This window comes from Balaenoptera acutorostrata, chromosome 3, assembly GCF_949987535.1.
Source record: "Balaenoptera acutorostrata chromosome 3, mBalAcu1.1, whole genome shotgun sequence".
Taxonomy (NCBI): domain Eukaryota; kingdom Metazoa; phylum Chordata; class Mammalia; order Artiodactyla; family Balaenopteridae; genus Balaenoptera; species Balaenoptera acutorostrata.
Window position 1 is genome coordinate 70,400,375 of NC_080066.1, and position 25,260 is coordinate 70,425,634.

The window sequence follows — 25,260 nt, forward strand, 5'->3', positions numbered from 1 at the left end:
CTGGAACCAGACCCTGCAGCACACACGCCCTGAGTTCATATTCCTATTGAATTTGTGCATCATGAATGATTTCCTCTAAAGTGGCAGTGAAAATCTGGGTGTGAACTTGGAAGCCTTAACTCCATCTCTGTCAGGAAGGGCTTTTAGCAATACTATAGAGTTGTGCTTCATAAAGAAATAATGAGTGACACTGCATAATATTTTACAGTCTGCAAAGAGCTTTTAATGCATAGCTCATCTAAATAAACAACTGCAATCATCCTACCGAGGGAGGCAAGGTTTTTCCCATTTTACTGATGAGGAAAGGGAGGCTCAAAGAAATCAGGTGATTGGTCTATGGTCACCAAAGCAGGAAAGGGGAGAGCAGGGATTTGAACTTGGGTCTTCTGAATGTAATCCCAGAATGCTCCACTGCCGTAGGCTGCCCCTTCAGCAGCAGGCCTCTATCAGGTTCTCAAAAATGGTCCATGAACTAGAATGAGTCTGTGGACACAAAACTTTTATCTTCTAAAAACCTATAAACTTCAATTAACAACCAAAAAAAGCTGACTCTAAACAGATGAAGTAAATTGTATGCAATCTCTCAGTGGTCACCAAAATTTCTGCTTGCTCTCAGTGATAGAATATATGAACTTAAACTATTTTACTCTCCTATTAAGGAATGTAATCTGTTTTTAATACATGATAGCATTCGATGAGTCTGCAGTAGAGAATTTAGGTATTTTTGCTGATTGCAGTGTGGTCTGGAATTGGAAAGCCTGGCCTAGGCGATCATCAGTGAAGACATTTAAAACACTGACCAGAGATATTCCACACAAAGACACCGTACCAGGCACAGAGAAGACCCGGGGAGAGGCCAGGATCTGATGTTGAGGCCTTTGCATGGAGCCCAGCGACACCCTGCTTAATTTCCCAAGGAATCCATGTCAAGAGGCTGGCATGACTCACTGGCTAATTACCTGAACACTTGGGCTCCCCCAGCCCTCCTGGCTGTACAACTTGTCTTCTCTCCTGACGGTCAACAAAACACTATTTTCACCCTGGTCCAGACATAGCCTAAAGCTGTCCACACGGTGGTGTAAGGGATTATGACTCTGACCCGGATAACTCAGGCAGAAAACCTGCTCTTACCAGCCTCGGGGTGGGGGAGGAACGCGAATAGAATGGTGGCTTCAGCCATGCCGCTCCCCTACTTAAAAATCTCCTGGGCGCTTACGGAGCAAGGTCCAAACGCCAAGTTTGGCCAACTGAAGCCCTTGGCAACATCCTTCTCCCGACTCCTCCCTGGCCACTCCCTCTTCCACGTTCTGGCCACCCTGCCCCAGACACCAGGCCCTTCCACGCTCTGTCTGGCCAATGCTCCATGCAGCCTTCCCCTCACTCCCACACTCCTATCCACCCTTCAAAGTCCCGCTGGAGCATCACCTCTTCTGTGAAGTCTTCTGGGTCCCCCAGAAAAGAGCTGCTCTTTCTCTGGGCTCCCAAATACCTCTTTGTTCAGCCTTTGCTAGACTGTCTTTCCCATAAGCCCACCGTAACTGTGGTCACCGTGTCCCTTTTTGCCTCTGCACAGTTCAGTGACAGGACTTTATCTCTGCATCTCTGTATCTCCTGAGGCCCAGCACAAAGTCAGTGCCCAACAAATGGATCCAACAACCAAACGCACTACAGTGGTTGGGCTCTTTGCTCCACCTTTCAGGTGGGCAGCTGCCATATGTTATCACCTTCTCCCTGATCTGCATTTAATTCACTCTGATCTGGGTTCAAGGTGAGGGAAATCAATCCCTATAGAAGCACCCACAATCCTGTCCATATAATGGTGCCACCTGAGCGGGGCCTCAGTCATGGCTACATAACTGAGAGGATGGTGTTAAGAACAGGCCTGCTGGGCTTCCCTGGTGGCGCAGTGGTTGAGAATCTGCCTGCCAATGCAGGGGACACGGGTTCGAGCCCTGGTCTGGGAAGATCCCACATGCTGCGGAGCAACTGGGCCCGTGAGCCACAATTACTGAGCCCGCGCGTCTGGAGCCTGTGCTCCGCAACAAGAGAGGCCGCGACAGTGAGAGGCCCGTGCACCGCGATGAAGAGCGGCCCCCGCTTGCCGCAACTAGAGAAAGCCCTCGCACAGAAACGAAGACCCAGCACAGCCATAAATAAATAAATAAATAAATAAACCCAAAGTTTAAAAAAAAAGAACAGGCCTGCCTCACCATCAATGGGTCCCAGAGCAAGAAGACCTATGAAGGCCCACATAGGATATGTCATATTTAAAAGACAGAAATCAAGATAACAGACTGATAAATAGAATATGTTCTATCATATTGACAAATACCTTGATACAACCTGGGAGGCCAGGTTTGAATTTAGAGTTCTCTGACCCCTCGGTTTTACAATGGGATGCGGACACTCAGGGAGAGCTGGCCATGCCCAGCATCACCCCACACTTAGAAGGGCTCATGTACACCCATGCAGACACCCCGACTCTGAATTCCATCCAATCCCTCCATCTCCCGGCCCTGCCCACCTTGTCAGCCTGGGGCCCACGGGTGCACACACGGTCCGTGGTCGACGCAGTCTGCCCTTCCTCAGGCAGATGGACCTGGAAGCAGGCTTGAGACCATGTGGGCAGGGAACTGAAGGGTCGGGACCCAGCATACAGTCTGGAAGGAGGAAGTGCAGACTCCACGTGCGCCATCCCTGGGCCTTACAGCTCTGCCCCATGGAAAGGACCACATCCAGAAGGATGTCCAAAGCATGGCCCACTAAGTGTGAGTGCCCTCTGGCACACCTCAAGGCGCAGCCAACGGTACCGCCATCCACATCTGGGTTATTTTGGAGCCGTGAACTTCTGGCACCGAACATTCTCACCTGACAACCAAGCCAACTGGTGAGGTGGTACTTGGAGCTGGAACTGCTTTCCAACCAGGCCTCAAACACACACCAGCAACAATAAACATGCACTTCCACACACGGAAGGGCAGGCTATCGGTGACAAGCCTGTGAGTCACGGTGTTTCTTCTTCAGGATCTTATACCCCCCACCCCAGAAGCACTGATTCATCAAAGTTTATTTTCAATACTATTATTTTTAGTCAGCCAAACAATTTTTAGAATGATGATGGAGGAGGGGAGAACCACCGAAGAATATGAATTCTCTTTCGATAGCCTTCCAAGCCATAAACCAACAAGTGGTGTGACTGTGGCCACTTGATGCGCACCTGCTAGAGGAAGGTCCTCTCACTACATCAACCAATGTTCTCCAAACAGCGAGCCCTGAGAACAAGTGTGTCGGGGTGGGAGGGGGAGGCGAGGGGGACCCTTACTGGAATCTACTGACACCATCAGTCAGATTTCCCCCTTGAAAGGGAAAAATGAGTGTTTACTAAGCACCTACTATGTGCTGTGAGCCACACGTATCAGTCAAGTACTTGCTCTCTCTTATCTCATTTGCGTTGACGTACAGGAGGTAGGTGGGCCCATGCCCATTATACAGATGAGGCAAATGGAGCTTAATCAATGGAAACAGATGTCCCCAAGGCTGTCACATAGCCAGTAACTGGCCGACTCAAACTCCGGTCTGTCAGACTCCAGGGCCCTTTGTTCTCCCTTGATGACTCTGCTCTTCCAGCCCACCCACGCCCCCCACTCCTGCTCCCCAGGCAATATTTTAAGACTCTCTTTGCGTAGAGATAAATGGCTACACAAAACGTTTAAAGAGGTAGCAAAACAAGCTCACTCACCCTGCCCTTCCAGGCACACAGAGAAATAAGGCTCACCTTGAGTCTGAATTCAATGAGGATGCAAGAAAGTTTACAATGGGGCACATTTGAAGCAAAAGGAAAAAACCCAACTTCCATCACCAGTGCCTGCTTTCAGCCACTTGTAACTACTCAAAAAGTCCTTTCTGGGTCCATTACTCCATATTTGGGCTTAGCCCAGAGGTGATTTTTTAAGGAAAAAATGCCTTTTGGCATTTTTGAGCTGTGACAGCGTAAAAACAGACCTTTAAAAAACACACACCCAAAAAGCATTACTATTTTCAAAAGTCCAGTCTCAAAGGAAAAAAAAAAACAAAACGGTGACACCTCAGAACTACAACTTGGCCTGGCGGTCTGTGATGCAAGAGTTAGCAGGGAAAGCCACCAGACTGATAACGCTGTAGGTTTCAAAGGCAAACCTTGACCCAGGGTTTCTTAAACAACCCCCTAGTCCTAACTCCCAGCAAAGCTGTCAGGAGAAAAACTTGCCAGATGTAATCAGGGAGAGCCATGTGATACAGAAAAAGTACTATTTCGGGGGAAACTCACTTTTCATTTCCTAGCTGGGGTTTCAACTTGTAACCTCCACGCCGCCCCGCAAGAGGCGCACGCTTACACAATCGAGTACAGCCTTTCTTTATATAGATGCTTGAAAATAAATAAAGGAAGCTTCCTGGGTAAACCCTGACATATGAGCAAACATTTTCCACAGGTATCCTCTATAATGCCTACCTCTCACATTTAACCATTTTTAGGCAATTGTGGTCATTAGTTTAAGTAAACTTCCTGCTCTGAGAATAGCCAAAAATAGCAACAAAAGAAGAAAAATTGCTCACTGCATCTCAAGGCACACAGCCTTCACTTCGTTACCCTCGTATTCAGTTATTTTTATATTCCTTTGCAGTTATATTTCACTGATTTAGACTGACAGGGCGAGGGAGAGGCAAGGAGAGCAGAGTGGGAAAATAACCAAAATTAAAGGCTGAATTATAGTTTTATTACTTTCAACTACAGAAATTCATAGGGCCTTAGGATATTAATCATTAAGAAAGATCTGTGATTCAATGATCAACCGATGCATGCAAAGGGGAGCTTCTAAAATGCTTGCATGAAAACCACTTTAGAGCTAGAAAGATCCTCTAGATCTTTCTAGAGCTTATTTAGCCCATTTTCCAGTTGAGAATATCTGAGGCCCAGAGATGTTAAGCGACTTGGCCCAGGTGACACAGCCAGTTAGAAACAGAGCTTAAGTCTAGAACCTACACAGGTCTGTTGACTCCTGCCTCCAAAATGACTCCCAAAAGTTTGTTTATGACTAATTTTTCTCTGACCACATTTATGGGGAGAAAAGGCCTGCTACACAAACTTCAGCCTAGTCCAGCATTAGCCAAACTTCTTAATTAATAGGCTTCTACCGTGTTTTCGTTTTAAACCAAGTCTCTCTGTCAAAACATTCTGTAGCAGTGTGCCACGGTGGCAGGCTGCTGTTTCCAGCAGAGGCCTCAGATAATCACTGCAGACAGTGTGACTTGTGCTCTAGATTTGTTATTTCTCAAACTGTTAATTAAGTCAAAACAAAGAATAATGTTACACACACACACACACACACACACACACACACACACACACACACCCTCATCAGGACTCAATAAACTGCAGAGCTTGGGGGATTTGGTTCTCTGGCATTAAGAAAACAGTATTTACAAGTTAACCAGAGTGAACACATACATGATTATTACAATTGCAAAGGACTCATGTTCCGCAGCCAGTGGACCAGAGGCTACAGGAGGGCAGAATCAGGCGTCTGCCTCGTTCACTGGTGGGGCCCTGCTACCTGGAGCAGGTTTTGGCACCCAGTAGGTGCACTGAAGGAAAACGTAAACATGAATTGGACAAGTTCTCTCGGATCTTTGTTCTAAAACCTGGAATACAGTAAAATTAGAAACCAGACTTCTGCAGGGCGGGTTTAATATGGCAATTTCCAACCGTTTCCAGGAACCACGGCACTTGAAGATGAGGAGACTTAAGTGGTCAGCAGATGATGCCCAGCCCTCCTGGGGAAGAGTTAGTCCCATCTAGCACTGCACGGGACACTCGTGTCTGCAAAAGGCTGGTACATCTCCCAGGCCCCTTCACTGGCAGCCTTTCTAGGCAGTTCCCTTCCCAGCAGACTGGTACTAACAGACATGGATTTGGGGAAGGGGGCACGGTGGATTTTGGTTTTTTTAAATATGTCAAAACATCAAAGGAGACAAGGACAAAGTTAATTAGGACTATTCATGAGCCTTGTTGATTGAGAAAGCTGCATTCCACTTTAGAGAGCTTAACTGCACTTAAAGGAGGCTGGGGGAGGGGTGAATAAAGAAGGTGGGAGAATAGGTAAAGGAATAAAGTTGGGACTTCAAGTTTTAAAGCAAGCGCTGCTTGCAACACAGATGAACCTAGAGATTATCAGACTAAGTGAAGTAAAGCCAGACAGAGAAATACAAATGTCATATGATATCGCTTATATCTTAAAAAAAAAAAAAAGGATACAAATGAACTTATATACAAAACAGAAATAGACCCACAGACATAGAAAACAAATTTATGGTTACCAAACGGGAAAGGGGGTTGGGGGGAAGGGACAAATTAGGAGTTTGGGATTAACATACACACTACTGTATATAAAATAGATAACCAACAAGGACCTACAGTATAGCACAGAGAACTATAGTCAATATTTTGTAATAATCTATAAGGGAAGAGAATCTGAAAAAGAATATATATATATATGTTATATATAACTGAATCACTGTGCTGTACACCTGAAACTAACACAACATTGTAAATCAACTATACTTCAATAAAAATAAATAAATAAATGAAGCAAGCGCTACTTGGTCCTATTCATAAAGGAGCTCATGCAGAGACACGGCTGTATTGTGCATCCAATGGCATTTAGAAACCTCCCAATAAGTTAACAAGTGAAAATTAATGGTTGCTCAGTCCATTAAATCGTGTTAATTTTATTTCCATTATAATAATACAGCAATTACAAATTTACATTATTGAACCAATATTTATTTTTCAAAAACTCATTTTAATTGGATTCCTGATGTGATAAGCTCGAGCCACATTCTCTCAATGCCATCAGCTGCTTGCATTTCTCATCAGAACGAAATGACTACTGTATTCATTGACTTTTTCTATTATTAGAATTGTCATTTGACACTTTACATCCTTGCAAAGACTTCTTAAAATACATTATTAAAAGCTCTTATGTCCATATAGAAACTCAGGTTTATAGGATTTATTTTCAGCAAGTGTTAACCAGAGAAATGAAAAGCTAGGTCACACCAAAAGTCTGCAATTCTGAGGATCCACCATCACCTCCAAGTTGTCTACTGCTTATCAACATGGTCCGTTACATTCTGAGCTAATGTATCTAAAGTCACTGTTTCCACCAAGGAAACCTGAATTTCAGATTTGCAATACTAATTACTCTTTACTTCAAAGCGAGGACACTTTACAGTGGCATAAAATACTGAACACAAGTCACTAGTCACTAGTTCGGTGCGAGCTAGGAGGTAACAAATTCATAGCAGTGCTCCGTTTAGGGAGAGAAGGAAGATAAAGAAGATAAAGACATCCTCATTCTTGTAGGCAACGATCACCATAAACCCAAAAGTTCGTGTGATCGTATACAGTCCAGAAACGTCCTTTGGATAATAACTCCTGTCCTCTTGGTTTTCCACCTCACACAGACTCTTCCCTCCTCTCCCCACCTCTCCCCACCTCCTCCCACAGAATTAACGGTCTGTCCCCCACATCCCTGGGCATTTTGTACATCCCTTGGCTGCAGCTCATGGCCTATATTTTGGGCAAGTCTGTCTACCACTCTAGATAGGGAGCCCCTTGAGAATAGGCACCCTGCCCTGCTCATCATAGTAGGTATTTAATAAATGACTGAATAATTTAGTCAATGAATGAATGATACACATAGAGGTCGAAACATAACACATCTGTCAAACTCTCTGGTTTACAAAACACTTCCACAGGCTTTACCTCCTCCTGATTTTACAGGTGCTGGCACGAAGCCTCTGAGACATTGTGAACTGCTAAATCCATCCAGGTATTAAAATGGCAAGATACAGGACCTGAATTCTGTACTTTTTCTGGAGAAAACAGATGGCTGTCATTATTTTGTTTTCTAACACAGTGACCTCTACAATATTTAAAAAACACATCATAATCCCCCCTGCCCCCCAAAAATATCACTCCATTCTAGAGTTCATATTTCTTCTGATGGCTGGGAATAAGAAAGAAATAGACACTCAATGCCCTATTGCTGTTTCCCTTACTGAAGTGTGTAAGCTCCTCACAGGCAGGGACCATCTCCAATTTATCTCTGCATCCTCCCCCACTTCCTGGAATACTGACTCAGACGTGGGAGGGGCCAACACCTATCAATGAATCCACAAAATCCAATCCTGTAACATTCGATGAGGAAGTGTGAGCAACGGGCTGTCTGCAACATGCACTGGCCCACACGTTCAACTCCTGGGTGCAAGCAGCAAGTTCCAAGGTTCCAAATGTCAAGGGAACGTCGAGTGGCTCCTAGGTTCGGCCATAGCTCTGAGCCAGCCCCACGGTCAGCTACCCGGTGTCCTGCAGACCCCTCCTCATCCCAGCCCTTGTGCGGAGCTCCCCTAATCAAGGTTAACAAGAGAAAGGAGAGGACGGGTGCAAGCAAGTGAGCTTGCTTCCAACGGGCCACATAAGAATGGTGCTCTGAGCAGCAGCTGAGAGAGGAGGGAGGACAGGAGACGCTGAGATGGAGACGGTATTAAAGACGCCCCTCCTGCACCCTCGGTCTGTCCCCAGAAGCCTGAGAAAGGAGTGTTAGAGACAGGGATCATTTCCCTTTCTCCCCAGGGTGAGAGCAGCCTGGCAAAGTCCAGGTAGATAACAGGAGGAGGCTGCACCAAAAGAACAGATGCACAGAAAGGGAGGAGAGGGTGTGTGTCAGACCTGGGGTCTGGTTTAATTCTCCCACTTTCCTCTGGACCTGGTGCTCCGACACAAGAAAGCCCAAATTTCCCTCCAAACAAACCAGGCCTTAAGCTTGGTCCAGCTCTCAACAAGTGGGCCAAGTCATGGGTCCCATTGGTGGAAACACAAGTTATCAGTGTCCATCAGAACAGTCATTTTTAAGTGCACCTGGCTCCTTATCACTGACATAACCTACACACACCTTCTCTATGCTATAACTCCATTCTTATACACTGGCCAGGAAGATACCTGCAGCTGTACTCAGGTACTCAACTAGGTGACAGGTAAGATGCTGTTATACAACTTGCCAAAGTTCTGCCCATCCTGCCAGACCTCAGAGTACCCTGATAGCCCCTCTGTTGGTGTATCTAAATCAGGCTCTTACCACTGCCTTGGCACCGGTCTCTTTGACATTCTTGACACCAGCAAGCCTGTACCACTCCAGCTCTCCAGATCACTGAGACAGGTTAGAGCCGGGGTAACAGAAGCAAGCGTGCGGTCTGGGGGGCCCTAGTATCCAGCTCTAATTGCCACATGGCGCTGTTGCTGCTCAAGATTTCGTATTAGCCAAAACAGGCTTGTTAAAAATCTCCTTAGACTGAGGGCTCCTTACACCCCAAGGTCCGGACCTCACAGAGTATTTTTAAGTATCCAGTGCCCCACCCCACACACCCTGTGGGATAACTAGGTTCAACATTTCCTTTTGTCGACTTTCCAAAGCCCTAGTTATAAAAGGCAGTGAGGACAGAACAATTTGACAAGCAACCCCACAGCCTACGGGGCTCAGAGACACACCGATATCACCAGTGTGAGGCCAGCTAGCTACCTCCCCAAGACGTGGCCTTTAGTTCTCTGCCCACGACCAAAAACAGCAGTAGCTGTTGCCAAGGGAGACAAGGTGACCCAGAGGCGTGGGCACAAAATCCAGGGATGGAAATCCACTTTGTCTGGATCCACCCAAGCAACTGGGTTTCCCTAACTGAAAAAGATGGAAAAAAATCTGCCTTAGCATTAGGTCCTTGCCAGGCAGGTAGAAGATGGCCCAGTCCTAACAGAGTCATGAGAAGGCCAAGTTAACTTGAACTCTCAGAGACACCCAAAGTGTTCATATGCCTCAGGCTGAGCAGGACTTTGGAAAAGGAAAAGGCAGGCCATAGCTATGCTTCCCCAGAGTGCAAACTCCTACCTTGCCAGGCCTCTCCTCCAGGCTGTCACCAGCCCAAAGACTGAACACTGGCAACCTTACCAACAAAGATCCATGGGGCCCAATCCCCCTAGTTAACACTGCTCTAGCCATTAGCAAAGAATGTATTCAGAACCTTCAAAGGGAAGAGCAGCCTGGGACAGCAGAAGGAGCACATTTGGTCAGAACTGCATGTCTACTATGCCAAGCCTTTTTCACCTCTCTCCTCCAAAGGTTTCTCAACATTAAACGTGGGATAAATCTTAGGCCTAATTACCTGATCTATTTTCCAGGAGTTTCTTTTTCTTGATCTCATAAAAGCATGTGAAAGTCCTTTGTAAGCTGTGAAACACTTTACACAGCTGCTCGTTTTATAATTGATAGCTTTTTTTTTTTTCCTGTTTCACAACATAAAGCACTTGTCCTCAATGCACTCAGGCAGGTAAGAAGGCAGGTTTTGCAAAGCCTTCCCCAGGCTGGAGAAGTATGACATTTATTCACCCTACTCCCCACCCTCCACGGAAAGGGATAAAGAAGAATGAAGAACTAGGGCTGGGACCAGGACCTAGGGCTCACTGACCATCACATCACACCACCTTCTCTGAAGTCAATTCTGGCTCCCGATCACACACCCAAAACACACTTCCCAGACAGCACACTGCCTTCCCTCCCGCTTTATTGACTGGATCCACCCAGTCTTGAAAAAAATTATTATTTTTCAAGTCAGCACTCCCACCATATGTGGCATTTATTTCCAGAGGAGGCCTGGGTTCCCATGGACAGATGTTGCTTTGTGCCTGCCTGACACGGATGGCAGCCCTTGTACAGCTGCCCCAAGCAGGTGGCCAAGGATGGAGTCTACTCCTGGCCCAGCAGCAAGGATGACAATTTCTGTGGGCCTCTGGCCTTGGGGACCCTCTACTCATTGCTCTGCAGCCTGGAACCCCAAGAACATCCCCTACTCACACAGACACACAAACTCTCCCTTGGTTCAGAATAAGACTTTTAAAGGGGGCTGAGAGGGAGAGACAGGAGGCTAAGGTGCCCCCCCAAGACACCCCAATCCCCAGCCTGGCACATCTCAGCTAAGAGAAGGCCGTGGGGAGTGGAGAGAAGTCACTGACCCCTTCTACCAGCCATCTGTGAGCTCCCGCCTGACCTAGCTGGCGCGAAGTGGAGGATAAAGGAGGTCCAGACAGATGGCAAAGCGCTTTGGGAAGGAGGGCTCTGTAGGAATGCGAGGGCCGACGCGAGGCCCACTTTGGGCTGCGTTTTGTTATCTCAGCTCTGAGCCCCGTCCTTTCGGCATCCACCCGCAATCTCAGACTGAAAGGTGGGCAAAAAACAGTCGGGGGAGGCGGAGGAGAGGACCCCACTCTCTGCCACTTATCTCTCTCATCTGAAAGTCAGAGCCCTGCACTGCAACTAAAAGTGCGTGTGTGCGGAGGGGGCGGGAGACTGGCACAACCGAATCTAAAAATACTCGATAAAAATGCTAATCCCGAAGGCAAAGAGAGAATGAAGAAGGAATCTGTCAATCACGAGGCTCCCGCTCCTCACCCACAGCCCCAGCTGTACGGACTGCATTCCTGCCGAGGAGGAAAGAAGTGGGGGGACAGGAATGAAGAAAAGAAAAGGAGAGACACCACCACCTCCACGAGCGCGGGCCGCGGGGGCGGGAGGCGGCGGAGGAGGAGGGGCTCCGGCCAGCAGAGCTGAACAAAGCGGGCCTCAAGTTCTAGTCCGCAGCTCCCCGGGGTGGGGGCGGCCGATTCCTGCAGCACCCCGTTTCCCGTAGGTGAAAAGCAAATGCGAGGTCTAGGAGCGCGAGTGCCGCGTGGAAGCCCCAGGCTCTGAATCTTTGCAAATCTAGAGAAGGTTTTGTTTGGGGTCCCCCCCACCCCCTTCCTGCCCGCGTTCCCACCCCCCTTACGCACACGCGCACACACACACACACACACACACACACACACACACACACACGCTATCCCTCCCGCTCCTATCCCACCAGGCCGGCCTCGCCACGCCAGGGGGCTGGGCGGGCGCGCCCCAGCGTCCCTCGGGCCCCCACCTGGGGATGGTGATGCACTTGGTGTTGACGTTCTGCGTGGTGATGGCCTTCTCCAGCTCGTCCAGCTGCCCCGTCTTCTTGAGCTTCTTGACCAAACTCTTGACCGCCTTCTCGCACCACTTCTCCTCCTGCCCGTTCTGCTCGCCCTTCTTCCAGCCCAGCAGGCGCTTCACGATCGGGGGGGTGAAGGGCAGGATGGACGACATGGCTGGGGAGGGCGCGCGGGCGGCGAGGAGCGCCCCCGGCGGGGCTGGGCGCGGCGGGACGCCGGGGGCGCAGCGGGGTGCTCGGCCGGGGAAGGCAGCGGCCGCCCAAACTTCGCCTCAACTCTCGGCGAACTTGCCGGTGCTCCCGGCCGGGCCGCGGCGCTGCAGCCGGCGGGGCTCGGCGCGCGGCCCTGCGCCCCGGGCGGCTCCCACGGCGGGGAGAAGGGCGGAGGGGCGGCGGGCGGGCAGGCAGCAGAGGCGCGGGATCGGGAAGGCCCCGGACGCGGGGCGGAGACGGCGGCCGCGGGGCTCGGAGTGGCAGAAGAAAGTTTGGGTTTCCGCACGGGGTGGCTGTTTGGGTGCCGCCTCCAGGAAGGAAAGTCCAACTCCCAGCCAAACTTTGCTCGCCTCGCTCGCTTTGATGCGCAGATCCCTCCGCCTCGGTAGCCTCGCCTCCCCGCTGCCCTCCTCCTTCCCGGCTCGCTCGCTTGCTCGCTGGGCCGTCCCCGGGTTTGCGCCGCGCTCCCGCTCCCGCCCGCTGCCAGTCTGTGTTTCATGCAAATCCGCGTGCAGCCTCCTTTCCAAGCGCTGTCACCGCCCCCTTGCCGCCGGGGCTCCCCGCCTTCTCCCCCGCGCCCTGCTGCCTCCTCCCGCGTGCGCCCTGCCCGCCCCCCGCCTCCGGGAGGGCGCCCGGCCTTCCCCCGCCCGGAGCGGAGCACGCCCACGTGGGCGTCCGGGGACAGCGGCGGCCCGGGCTGGAGCGCGCAGGACCCCGCGCGGCCCCGACCTGAAGTCCGGCGGGCGCCAGGAGGAAGTCGTGGGAAAGGAGCGGCGAGAGGGGCCCCAGGCTGGAGGGCCGGGCTCGGGCCGTGGCGTCTGCTCTCGGAACCCACACTCAGGAAGCTCAGTTGGAGTGGCGGGCCCGAGAGGGTTAGACTCGCACGAACGAGCGCCGGCCGGCCGCAGGCTGGCGGTGCACCCCCGGGAGGACACCGGTCCGAGAGAGGACGCGCGGAAGGCTTAGGCCCAGGAAGTTGGGGCGCGCACCGAGACGCGGGAGCGCCGATCCCGGTCAGGGGCCTTGGCGGCGCCGGTGACTCTAGGGCTGTTTTTATTCTCGCACCGGTGAGATCATACCGGCTTAGAGCCCTGAGACCGTGCGAAAGAGGGATTAGGGAGAGGCTCTCAGAAGTGGAGATTTGGGGACCCCAGTGACTCCCTGGATAATAGCTGGAGCCAGGGGTCCCCTGGGCCTTGGAAACCAAGTGCCCGGCAGAAAATGGGCCTCAGAGACATCTGTTGAGTTCAGGAAGAAATGAAGGGGGGCGCTTTAGAACTTATCTTTGGAGGAAAGGTTTCATTACAGGGTGTTGGAATCTTATGATAAAGAAAGATCCGAAATTCGACACCCAATAAATAGGAGAGAGAGCTTTGTTTTCAAAGCTGTAAACTCGCAAAAAGTGGGGCAAAAGGGCAGTATTGGGGAACCTTATGCATTCCAAATTAGTTTTGCTGGGAAGCAAAGGAACACGGGAATATTGGGGGAGCTCTGGGGTTTTTCTCCCTACCAGGACAGTTCAGGGGCATCTGCCCACAGACCCCTCACTCAGCTGCTTTCAGGAGTCACCCCAGGCCCCCAGGGCCTTTCTCCTGCTGCCCCTCCCCCTACCAGGCCTCTAGGCTTTGTTTGTTTTTAACAGCAGGAAACTCCCGTGGTGAGAAAGAAGTTATCTGCAAACCCTCTAGCGGGTGGGGAGTTACAAAGCCCTGTGAGGTATGGCCTAATCCACAAAGTCAGCCCAGAAGCTGCAGGGGTCCCTGCCTGGTAGGAGAGAATGGCCTCCCACAAGCCTGTCAGCTGCTGGGGCTGAGCGCTGGGTTTCTCGCCCTCCCCTCCTTCTAACTCCCCGCCTGCTTGGACCTTAAAGGAGAATCCCTGAACCCCAACTGGGGCTTAATGACCTGGTTCCCATTCCTGGCTGGTCCTCGGGCTAACCAGCAGCCACTGTAATCTGGTTTCACTCCCTTCCTGCCAGCCCTCATCAAAAAAGAGAAGGGAGGAAGGCAATCAACATTTATTGATGGCTTTCTTCATTCCAGGTAGCCTGAGTGCTGCCCTCTGATTTCACCTTCACAATGGCTCTTGGGGTAGATGTCCCTATGTCTCCCATTTACAGATAAAGCACCTGAGGCACAGAGATTATAATAAGTACTCGAGAGCCCTAGCAGCAGAGCTGGGATCTGATCCCCATGCTTTGTGAGGCCTCAGTCCACATTCTTGCCACTGCACCCAGCTAGCTGCCTTATAGAGTCGTGGAGGGCGAAGGTGACACCACAGATGGAGCTCTTTGCAAAACAAAAGTTCTTTACACAGGTGCACTATTGTGATACTAGAAGAAATGTTTGCTCACCTGTAAAATGGAGCTAGAGATAGCTTTCCTCTCAGTCTCCTACAGTGGTTGTGGGAATACAACGTGGAAAGCTTTGCAAACAGTCGAATGCTGTAAAGGAATAGAACCACACCATGGGGCCACCATTAGTGCCATGGAGAGCTGTGCAGGGGGGGAGCAGGTTTCGGTTAGACGTGCACATCTACAGAGTACCTCCGTGTTGCCGTCCTACTCATTTCTGGGATGCTGAAATGAAAGATGAAGGTCCCTAACCTCAGGAGCGCACGGCCTAGAGAAGCACCAAGGGGTAGGAGGTGTGTGCCCACATGAAAGGGGCCCTTGCCGTCATCCCAGTAAAACATTCATTTTAACCTGAACATCGAATGAGGCAGGTCCCACTGTTGAGAGGCAGTCAGATCGAGCTAAAGGACCTCAAGCTTCATCAATGACTGACCTGGCTTTCGATCCTGGCTCTCTTCATCCCTTCACCCCACTGAGCGTCTATTCTCTCAGCTGTAAGAATGAAGCACACAACTACGAATGTAGAAAGAGCATTAAACTTGTTCCCCTTCAGTGCAAGGCCCTCATTTTACACAGGCAGAAGCCATGTATGGTGAAGTGCAATGAGTGCTATGGAGGTGAGGAGCCCAAGAGAGATCTGAGGATTGCATGTAGTGGAAGGACCTAGCATGTCCCTAAGCCTCTGAATTGTGACATGGAAAGGGCCCCTGGTTCAGCCCTCTCATTTTCCTGAGGTGGGGGGGGGGCAGTAACTTGTCAGCAGCTAGTGTGGCTGAAACATGCTTTCCTGCGCTTCCTTCATATGCCGTCATGCATGGGACAGGGACAGCTGTACATGCAGAAAACAGCGCTGGACCCATGTTATGAAGCCAGCAAGTACCATTTCTGGCCTGGTTCTTTCTTCCCTGGCCTCCGTTTCTCCACAAGAAGAGTTGGAGAAATCAGCCCAGTTTCACAAAGCAGTGAGGAGGGCTAAGGATTAGATTCCTCCGGGTGCCAGGAGGACCCCACATGCTCCCTTGACTTTGGGCAGTGAGTGGGTGGGTGGCTGCAGATGGATAGGAACTCTGTTCTGGTGCCTGGTCTCCTGGGGCCCAGCCAGGCTGGCTTCTGCAGAGGTTGTCCTTGGAAGGGAAACATTAGCCCGGTTAATTTTTCATCACGGTAAGTGCAAAGTTCAAGAGAGGTGGGATAGGGCCAGAGGCAGAGCCTCTGTTTTCCTGGAAATAGCTAGTCCTATGGGGGAGGAGCCTCACAAGCGGATTTGCCAAAAGGTTTTCATGTATTTGGAGTGGCTCCCAGGTGGAACACTGGAAAGAAACAAACGCCTGCCTCCAATTCTGATGATTTTTTCCAGTAGCTAAAGGGTGTTTAGTCAATAAGTGAGTGAAGCAATTATATTCCAATAAAGCTCTATTAAAATAAATAAATAATCAATAAGTGGTGAATCTAGAAAGAGCAAGAAAATTGTTCTGTCTTCATTTTACACAAACATAAAGGGACATCTGGTGAAGGGAGGGCATTCACAACCTGCAGATAAGTCAGGATCTAGTCAGGACTAGAACTTTCATCCAAGTGCCCTCACCTGAGAGAGAGCCTCTGTCTGCAGTCAGCCCCCATTTTTTAGCTCTTTCTAGCACCTTACACACGTGAGCTCTCCTGTAGCACCAGACGGACTTGAGTTAAAGTGTCTAGTCTCCCGTTTCCAGCTGTGTGACTTCAGGCAAGTCCCTTAGCTCTGTGCGTCAGTTTCCTCATCCATATAATGGGAGTAATAACAACATCTGCCTCTTAGGATTGCTGTAAGGACTCAAATAACTATGTAGAGAGCTTTCTAAAAGCACATAGAACATTTTCAATACACATGGCTGGTGCTCAGCGTAGAGTACTATGCACAAGTTAGAAGCAATGTGTTCTGCTTACATGAGACAAATGGTTGGACCTTAAAAACTGTTCTAGGTGAAGACAGTAACACACAGAAGGAAACAAATAACACAATGCTACTTATGTAAAAAATTACATAGACACAAAACAACTGTATACATTTTGAAAGAAGTCATACAAACAAAAAGATAAATATTGAATCACCTCACACCCATTAGGATGGCTATTATCAAAAAAAGAGAAAAGAGCAAGTGTTGGTGAAGATGTGGAGAAATTGGGACCCTTGGGCATTGCTGGTGGGAATGCAAAACGGTGCAGTCCTGTGAAAATGGTATGGTGGTTCCTCAAAAAATTAAACATGGAATTAACACTTGATCTAATAATTCCATTTCTGGGCATATACCCTAAAGAAGTGAAAGCAGGGAGTCAGGTATTTATACAGCAGTGTTCACAGCAGCGTTATTCTTGATAGCCAAGAGGTGGAAGTAACTAGCGTCTACTGATGGATGAATGCATAAGCAAAATACGGTATATACGTACTGTAGAATATTATTCAGCCTTAACAAGGAAGGACATCCTGTCATATGCTACAACATGGGTGAAACTTGAAGACCTTGTGCTAAGTAAAATAAGCTAGTCACAAAAGGACAAATACCGTATGATTCCATTTACGTGAGGTACCTAGAACTGTCAAATTCATTGAGACAAAAAGTAGAATGGTGGTTGCCAGGGACTGGGGGGAGGGAAGGAGGGGAAGTTAGTGTTTAATGGGTATGGAGTTTGAGATGGGGAAGATGAAAAAATTCTGGAGATGGATGGTGGTGATGAATGTACAACCACGTGAATGTACTTAATGCCACAGAACTGTATACTTAAAAATAGTTAAAATGATAAATTCTGTTATCTATATTTTATCACAATAAAAAATAGAGAGAGAGAGAAAAAATATATACATTGAACAGAACAAAATAGGTGTTTGAGGGTGGGCATATGGGAACTGGAGAGGAGGCTAAAGGGGGAAAATAAATAAGTGGATCTGTGAACCTGTAATGATGAAGTACTGCGTGGTACTGCGGAGTGTGTTAACCTCACCCTCTGCTGCAGAGCTGCAATGGTACCACATGCTCAGCACATGGTAGTCAATATACTAACTATTCTCTAGTTTGCTCAAAAGACAGAGCCTTTGGTTTCTAGCACCTTCCAACCCAGTGATGGTGATATCTCATATTTGCAGAAAACCAGTCAAAATTATTTAAAACGCCTGCCTCAGGGCCACCCCTAGGACCATGCAGGCTCAGACACTGCCCCCACCTGACAGCTTAGGGAACTGAGGGCTGGGGGACCAATACCCTTTGCAGGTCTGCTCTGTGCCAGGCTCTGGGCCAGGACTTCAAGGATAGGGTCTTGTTTGAAGTTCTCAGTCCCCAAAAGATGGTTGCTATTGTTGCTGCTTCGCAGAGGAGGGACCAGAGACTCAGGAATTTAAGTTGCTGTGGTCCAAACTGGACGGCTGACCCCTGACTGCCAGCCCAGCAGGTTCCTGGGGTTGATTACAGACTGTCCCTGGGAGAAGGGGGCTGGGACAGAGGAGCTGGGTGCAGATACTGTCCAAGGAAGGTAAGGCGAGAGACCAGTTCTGACTTGAGGAGATTTGGGGCAGGGGATTGGACTTGGGGGTAGGCATAGCCAACCGCTGCTGCGTGCAGACCAAGGCACGGGGCCAGGGCTGCGGGGGAGGACAGGATGGGCCTGTGGGCAGGCGGTTGGAGCCCAGGGCAGGGTTCACAGAGCTATTTTGAGTTCTCCTGCAGGAGCTCCTTCCCAGCGTTCAGAAATTGCAGGCCTGGGAGTCAGGGGCCAGGAGAGGATCCCGGTAGGTGTAGAGTTGTGTGTGTGAGTGCGTGTATGCTTGATTATACCATCTGTGTATGTCCTGGTGTGTTGGTCATTCTCTCTGTGTACACAGGTGTTGTTGAGATTCAGGGGTGTGTGTGTGTGTGTGTGTGTGTGTGTGTGTGTGTGTGTGTGTGTGTGTGTGTGTATGTGTGTTAGATGTCTCTGTCTGCCCATGCCTCTGAGATCTGTCTTGTTCAGATCACATTATTTCAGAGTCCAGCCCCATATGTTTAAGAGAAAAGGATACACGTTGTGTGAATTTTCTCCCTCAGTTCATGTGTTCTTGTGTCTTCATCTTTGCACCTTGTACGTATGTACGTTTGTAGAGGTCACTTTATTTGCTCTTTCCTATTTTCTGGGATAATAAGAGTCACAAATGTGGCCTTGGCTCAGACCCAGGATCTCCCTCGGCCCAGTGTTCAATTTACAATGTGGCCCTAAAAAAAACAGTTGTTGGCAAATTGTTGGTTCATTATAATTGCATTTATTTTTAAAAGCACATGTGCATATGGACAAACACCAAGGAGTGGTGTGTTGAAATAAAAATATAGTTCTAGAAAGGCAGTGAGATTGTATTACTTTTAATATATTGCAAGCTATTTTTACGCTAGAAGTGAATGGAATATACTATATCAAAGTTGTACCTCAATTTAAACAAAGATTTTAAAGAAAGACAGCAATGTGTAGGGTGAAAGTAGAGTTAGGTCTCTCCGGGGTAAGGAATGTGGATTCTGGAGGGTGGAGGGGAATGAGGCAGGGGTGGTTTGGACTATCTGGTCAGGTCTGAGAGGGGTTCTGATGCTCAGGACGGCGGGTGGGGTGTGGGGTAGGAGGGCTGTTACGGCCTCTGTGTAGTCAAACACCGGGCATGTGAAAAGAGAAGAAAAGTCCTCACCGCTCGAAACAACACACATGTCTAGAGTACTCTGTCCCTTAGACACAACCCAGCATCTGGAAACAAACCTCCTGGGGTTGACTCAGACTTTGAAGGAATGAAATGAAAGTCAGAGGAATGGGGAAAGCTGTCCCTCTCCCAAGCGATTCAATCTGACCAAAGGGAGGGACACCAGCTTAAAGAGAGATGAGTTGGATTGTTGTTGTTTAAAAGAACCACGTTACAGGATTCTATTTCTATGAAATGCCCAGAATAGGCCAATCTATACAGGCAGAAAGTAGATCACTGGTTGCTGGGGTGTCTGGTGGAGGGGTGGGGTGGGAGTGACTTCCAGTGGGTACAGAGTTTCTTTCTGGGGGAATGAAAATGTTCTAAAGTTGACTGGGGTGATGGTTGCACAGCTCTTTGAACATACTAAACCCCATTGACTTGTACATTTTTAAGTGGGTGAATTGTATGGTATGTGAATTATAGCTCAATAAAGATGTCTTTAAAAAAAATAATAAAGGGCTTCCCTGGTGGCACAGTGGTTAAGAATCCGCTTGCCAATGCAGGGGACACGGGTTTGAGCCCTGGTCCGGGAAGATCCCACATGCCGCAACTAAGCCCGTGCTCCACAACTACTGAGCCTGTGCTCCAGAGCCCATGAGCCACAACTACTGAAGCCCACGTGCCACAACTACTGAAGCCCACGTGCCTAGAGCCCGTGCTCCACAACAAGAGAAGCCACCGCGATGAGAAGCCTGTGCACCGCAACGAAGACCCAACACAGCCAAAAATAAATTAAATTATTAAATTAAATTAAATTAAAAATAATAATAATAATAATAAAGGCTAACACATATTGAACGTCTCACAAGTGCTAGGCCCTGTTCTCAGTGCTTTATGTGGATGAGATCAACTCATTTAGTTTCTACCACTGCCCATGGTTGGTGTTATTATCGTGCCCTTTCCAAAAGAGGACACTGAGGCATGGCGAGGTGACATCAGTGAGTAACCTTGCTCAGACAAGCCAGGCAGCCTGCTGGACAGTCCTTGCTCTTAACCATGATGAAGACAAACAACCACTCACTAGAGATAATCACACTGCAGTCCCCTGATTTTTTCATGAAACATATCATGAACATCTTTCTATGTCAAGAAATATACATTTACTCCATTATTTTGAATGTGGAGCATTCTGCCACATGGATCTATCATAATTTGTGAAGCCAGTTTCCCACAACTGGACTTTTAGGTGGCTCTCCATTTTATTTGGCATTGTAAAAAGTGCTGCTTTAAACACTTTTGTACATATGCATCTGTGTACATCTCTGATTATTTTCTTAGAATAAGTCCCTGGAAGGAGAATGGCTACTTCTGATGCTGTTACTAAATGGTCCCTGAAAAGCCATTGTACCAGCTTATCCTCACCACACCAGCTTTATACAGTGAGAATGCACCTGGGGCAGAATTTTTCTTATCATCTTACTTAGTCATCAATAGCTCCATTCAGCTTTAGCTATGACTTTGTTTGTTTGTTTCCTTCTGAAATCAACACATGAAAAAGGGTCTCTGTTGAAAGACCTCTCATTATGGAGCAGAGGAGTCATAGGTGAGGAATCACAGGGTGGTGGTGTTGGCAGGCAGTATAAGGATGCATTTTTCGGTCTTCTTCCCCTGCCCTCCCACAGGTGTTGGTGTTCCCCAGGGCCAGGTACTTGCTTCTTTCCTTTTACATCCTCTCCCCGGGTGATCTTATTCACCCTGAGTCTCACCTAACCTTTATAAACTGACTCCCAAATCTGAGTATCTGGCCCAAACCCCTCTCCTGAGCTCTGGTCTCAAACTGTCCCCTGGAATTAGAGGCCCACAGTCACCTCAAGTTCACGTTCAGAACTGAGCACATCAGCTTCCTCCATGAACCTCCTTCTCAGTCCTCCATCCTCAGGGGGCATCACCATTGTCTCCAGTCACCCAACTAGTAACCTGGAAACTCCTCCCTTCTTTCTCCCCTACATCCAATCTGCCACGAAACCCTATAGAATCTGCCTCCCATCTCCCAGCCTTCACCTTAATTCAGGCCCCTGTCACTGCTCACCACCAATTATTACAATAATTTTCTAATTGTCTTCCTTCTCTACTTGCAGCCAGAGTGAGCATTCTAAAAGCACAAATCGCATCTACATCTCCCTGCTTTGTAAAAAATACTTTCAATGATTTGTAAGAAATGCTTTCAATTGTCTACAGCAGTGCTGTCCCATAGAAATATATGAGAGTGACCTATGTAATCTTAAATGTTCTTGAGGCTATGTTAAAAAAAAGGAAAAAGGAACAGGTGAAGTTAATATATTTGATTTAACCCAACCTATCCAGTATATTATCATTTTAACATGTAATCAATATATAAACTATCTCTACTTTTTTGTGTGTGCAAAGTCTTTGAAATCTGTTGTGTGCTTTACGCTTACATCTCAATTTGGACTGGCCACATTTCAAGTGCTCAATAGCCACATGTGGCCAGTGGCTACGCTGTTGGACAGCACAGGCCTAGAGAATAGAGTCCATAGTCCTTCACACAGAGTGAAGGCTCTGAGTGATGGGACCCAGCCTATCTCTGGCCTCATCTCTCTTGCTGTGTCCATATCACATCCTCTCTCCAGGCACATCACAAATATCCCTGGTTCTTTTCATACCACTGTGTCTTTGCTCATACCACTCCTTCTGGCCTTTGGTGTCCTCTCCATCCCTTCAATCTCCACATCCCACCCCTTCAACTAGATGAACACTCCTCCCATCCAAGACTAGGTTCAAGCATCACCCACTTCGTGAAGTCCTCCCTTCTCTGACTGTCCTGTTCAGACCTCTATGCTGATACGTAGGGACCCGTTAGGGCATTTATCTGTTTAATTAACTGATTCATTACAGTAGATTTTAAGCCCTTGAAAGTCCAAGACCTTGTCATATTTTTTCTCCCCAACACCCGTGCCTGAGCCCATTGAAGGTACTTAATAAAGGTCTGGTGATGAACTGAATTAATAATTAGGAAGCCAAGGCCCATAAAGATTAAGTGATGTTCCCACAGTCTCATAACTAAAACATGGCATCCTGACTTACACTGCAGGCTCTCAGCCCCTTGCTTATTTGGCCACCGGGTTAGGGGATGTCAGAAAGCCAGTCTGTAGGGTATGCATGGAAGGATTTACATGAAGATCGGTTTGAGGTGCCAACTGCTAAAATCCAGGCAACCTGGACCACAATCTTGCTACTTCTGGTGTGGACTCAGCTTCTGTTGCACTATATTTTACTGCCCTCAAACAATTACGAGGAAATGACGGGGACCAAAAGAAACATAGGAGCAGGGTGCGTGATGATACACAGCCCTTGATCTGGACTGACCTCACCCACAGATGAAGAGAATGGCTGTGACTTGGGGAGGAATTTTCTCGGAAGTGCTTGAAGCCTGGTTAAGTGGCAGGAGAACTGATTGACTAGACTGCCAGTGGGGAGCGGTTGGGGAGGGTGAAGGGTCTGGTTCTATCAATGGACCTGCTCTAACTTGCACATTATTTACACCCCCAGTCTCAGTTTCCTCAGCTGTAAAATGAAGGGATTGGATTGGCCTTGGGTATTATAAATACAAGACTCAAATACCCTCCTTTGCCTGACCCATGGCAGATGTTACGAATGGCTTTCTGAGTCCTCTCCTGCCTTGGAATTCTTTAAACTCTGCCACGGAGCTGTCATTCCTCTAGCTGGAGCCTGCCTGCCTTTGTGCCTCTTCTAGCTCCAACCTTCGAATTCATTGATAGAGACACATCCTCTGATCTCTGGGAATCCCCTAACTAGATGCAAATGACTGTGGGAGGAAAACACCTCGAGTTCTTATCAGCTTCAATCAACAGCTAAATTCTCAGGGCCCCATCCTGCCATGGCCACCCAGGAGGCCCAGGAGAGAATTCTAGGAGAGGGGGTGGTAGAAGGAAAGGGTGTGCATTTGTGAGCCTGCTGGGTCCGGTGCCTGAGCTTCCATTGTAGGCACCCTTGTTCAGGGCGATGGGTAGAAGAAATGCCCAGGGGAGAGCCTGGCCTCCTGCCCTTGGGTGGCATGTAGCTTAATTCGGGAGCCAGAAAATACGAGTGCTGTTCCCACTGACTTCAATACGCAGAGCAGCACTCATCTGTCTAATTAACGGGTGTGTCACAAAGTGTCCAGGACAGCACATGGCACAAAGCAGCCTCGCAATAAATACCTGATTGAATGAATGAAAAAAAATGAACGTACGTAGGCACTAACAATGCTTAAGCTTAGCTGGCGAGGGTGGAGTTGAACTCCCAGCCAGCACGGACTCATATTTTCACAGTTCTCTCCCTCCTCCCCTCAGATTTTTCCAAGTGAGACCATGTTACCTTAACTTAATGTCTAAAACACACACAATTATACACTTCCCCTCAAACTCAAACCCCACTGGCCATGGTTTTGTGGTGTGTTACACCTTCATTAAGTGTATTTTTGCCTCCGATTTTATTTTTTAAGCAGATCCAGGGCAGGTTTAAGTAGGAAAGCATTACCCATATGATGCATCTACCTGGGGTTGCGTCAGGAAATTCTAAAATCCCCTTGTGGAACTGCATCTTCTGTGAAGCTGTGGCTTCCAGGCCCAGCATTCTATCCATTCAGTTCAGGGCTAGGAGTTGATCCTTCTGTGGGAGATGTGTCCGCAAGAGACAGTCAGCATCAGGGGTCGGTCCACACCTGGGCAGGTGTGGAAATCCCAAACTTGGATGTTAATTAGGAGAGGGAATAACACGTTTTTATTTTGCTGTCCCTTTAAGTTGGAACTAAGGAAGGGTGCTGAGGCCACACATGTTCTCCCCCCACGCCCCCTCCGTGTGTGCACATGCACACACACCCATGCTGGGCTGGCACGGACTCCCTGCCCCCACCTCACACAGTACTGCTTAGACACAATCCTCTTCTGGGAAGGGGGCACACCTCACCCAATTTAGAAGATGGGGGCTGAGCAAGGCCCACTATGTGCAAGGCCCCCTTGGTAGACCGGGGGACACAAGAGGCACAGCAAGAAGGCACTTAGGCCAACCGCAAAGCCCCCTCCCCCTCCTGCCCCTCTCCCAGCCACGGAGAAAAGTTCAACTTCCTTGCATTCATATAGGATTTTTGCGATCAGAATCTCTAGAAAGAAGCTATTTGAGTCCAGCACATATGGATGGGAGGCACATTATCAGGTTTAGACACATTATCAGGTATTTGTTTGAATTTTGTATGAAGAGGCTGAATCTCTCAGGGCATCTCAGAGTCTTGTCCCAGGCCAGTCCTTCTGCAAGATGATCAGAAGAGGCCCCCAGGACAAGGCCCGCATGATGCAATAAACCCAGCCTCTCCAAGCTCCATCCCATTGTCCTAAAGCTGGTGAAGAGAAGCAAGGGTTCCCTGTGACCACACAGCCTGGGCACCACAGTTCCAGAGTCCTGGACAGAAGCCACATGTAGTTCCCATGTTACTTGGGACCAACATAATCACGTCCGGGACTACAGGCGGCATCCGAGAAACATTCTGCTGAAACCAGGATCTGCTGAACTAGGAGTCAGGGACCAAGGTTCCTTTCCCAGCTCTGCCAGGAATTCTGTTAAGATCTTACGTCCAAGAGTCCTTTGCGAATGCAAACCCCATTGTCCATGGTTTATGATCCATTCCCCATTGCTACCTCGAGCACATCACAGAGCTTCTCTGACAGTCAGGCCCTCACCTGTAAGATGAGGTCATAAACACACCTGAGAGTGTAGATGTGAACACCTTTGAAAAGCTCCGTGGTGGCAGGCCAAGATACACCACTTTTAGCATCTTCTCTCTTTCCCACACCTTAGTACCTGGGACAGTCATAACAAGGATGCTCTGCCAGGCACTGTATCCTCATTTACATAA

General features: G+C 48.6%; 1 protein-coding gene across 1 annotated transcript in view; it reads right to left on the reverse strand.

Moving 5' to 3' along the window:
* Positions 1-12,255, reverse strand: part of SMAD3 (SMAD family member 3) — a 120,300-nt gene extending 108,045 nt beyond the window's left edge. The window contains exon 1 of the mRNA XM_007166070.2: positions 12,046-12,255. Within this exon, the coding sequence (XP_007166132.1) occupies positions 12,046-12,251 (206 nt within the window). The 5' untranslated portion in view covers positions 12,252-12,255. The remainder of the gene's footprint in view (positions 1-12,045) is intronic.
* Positions 12,256-25,260: the final 13,005 nt, after the last annotated feature.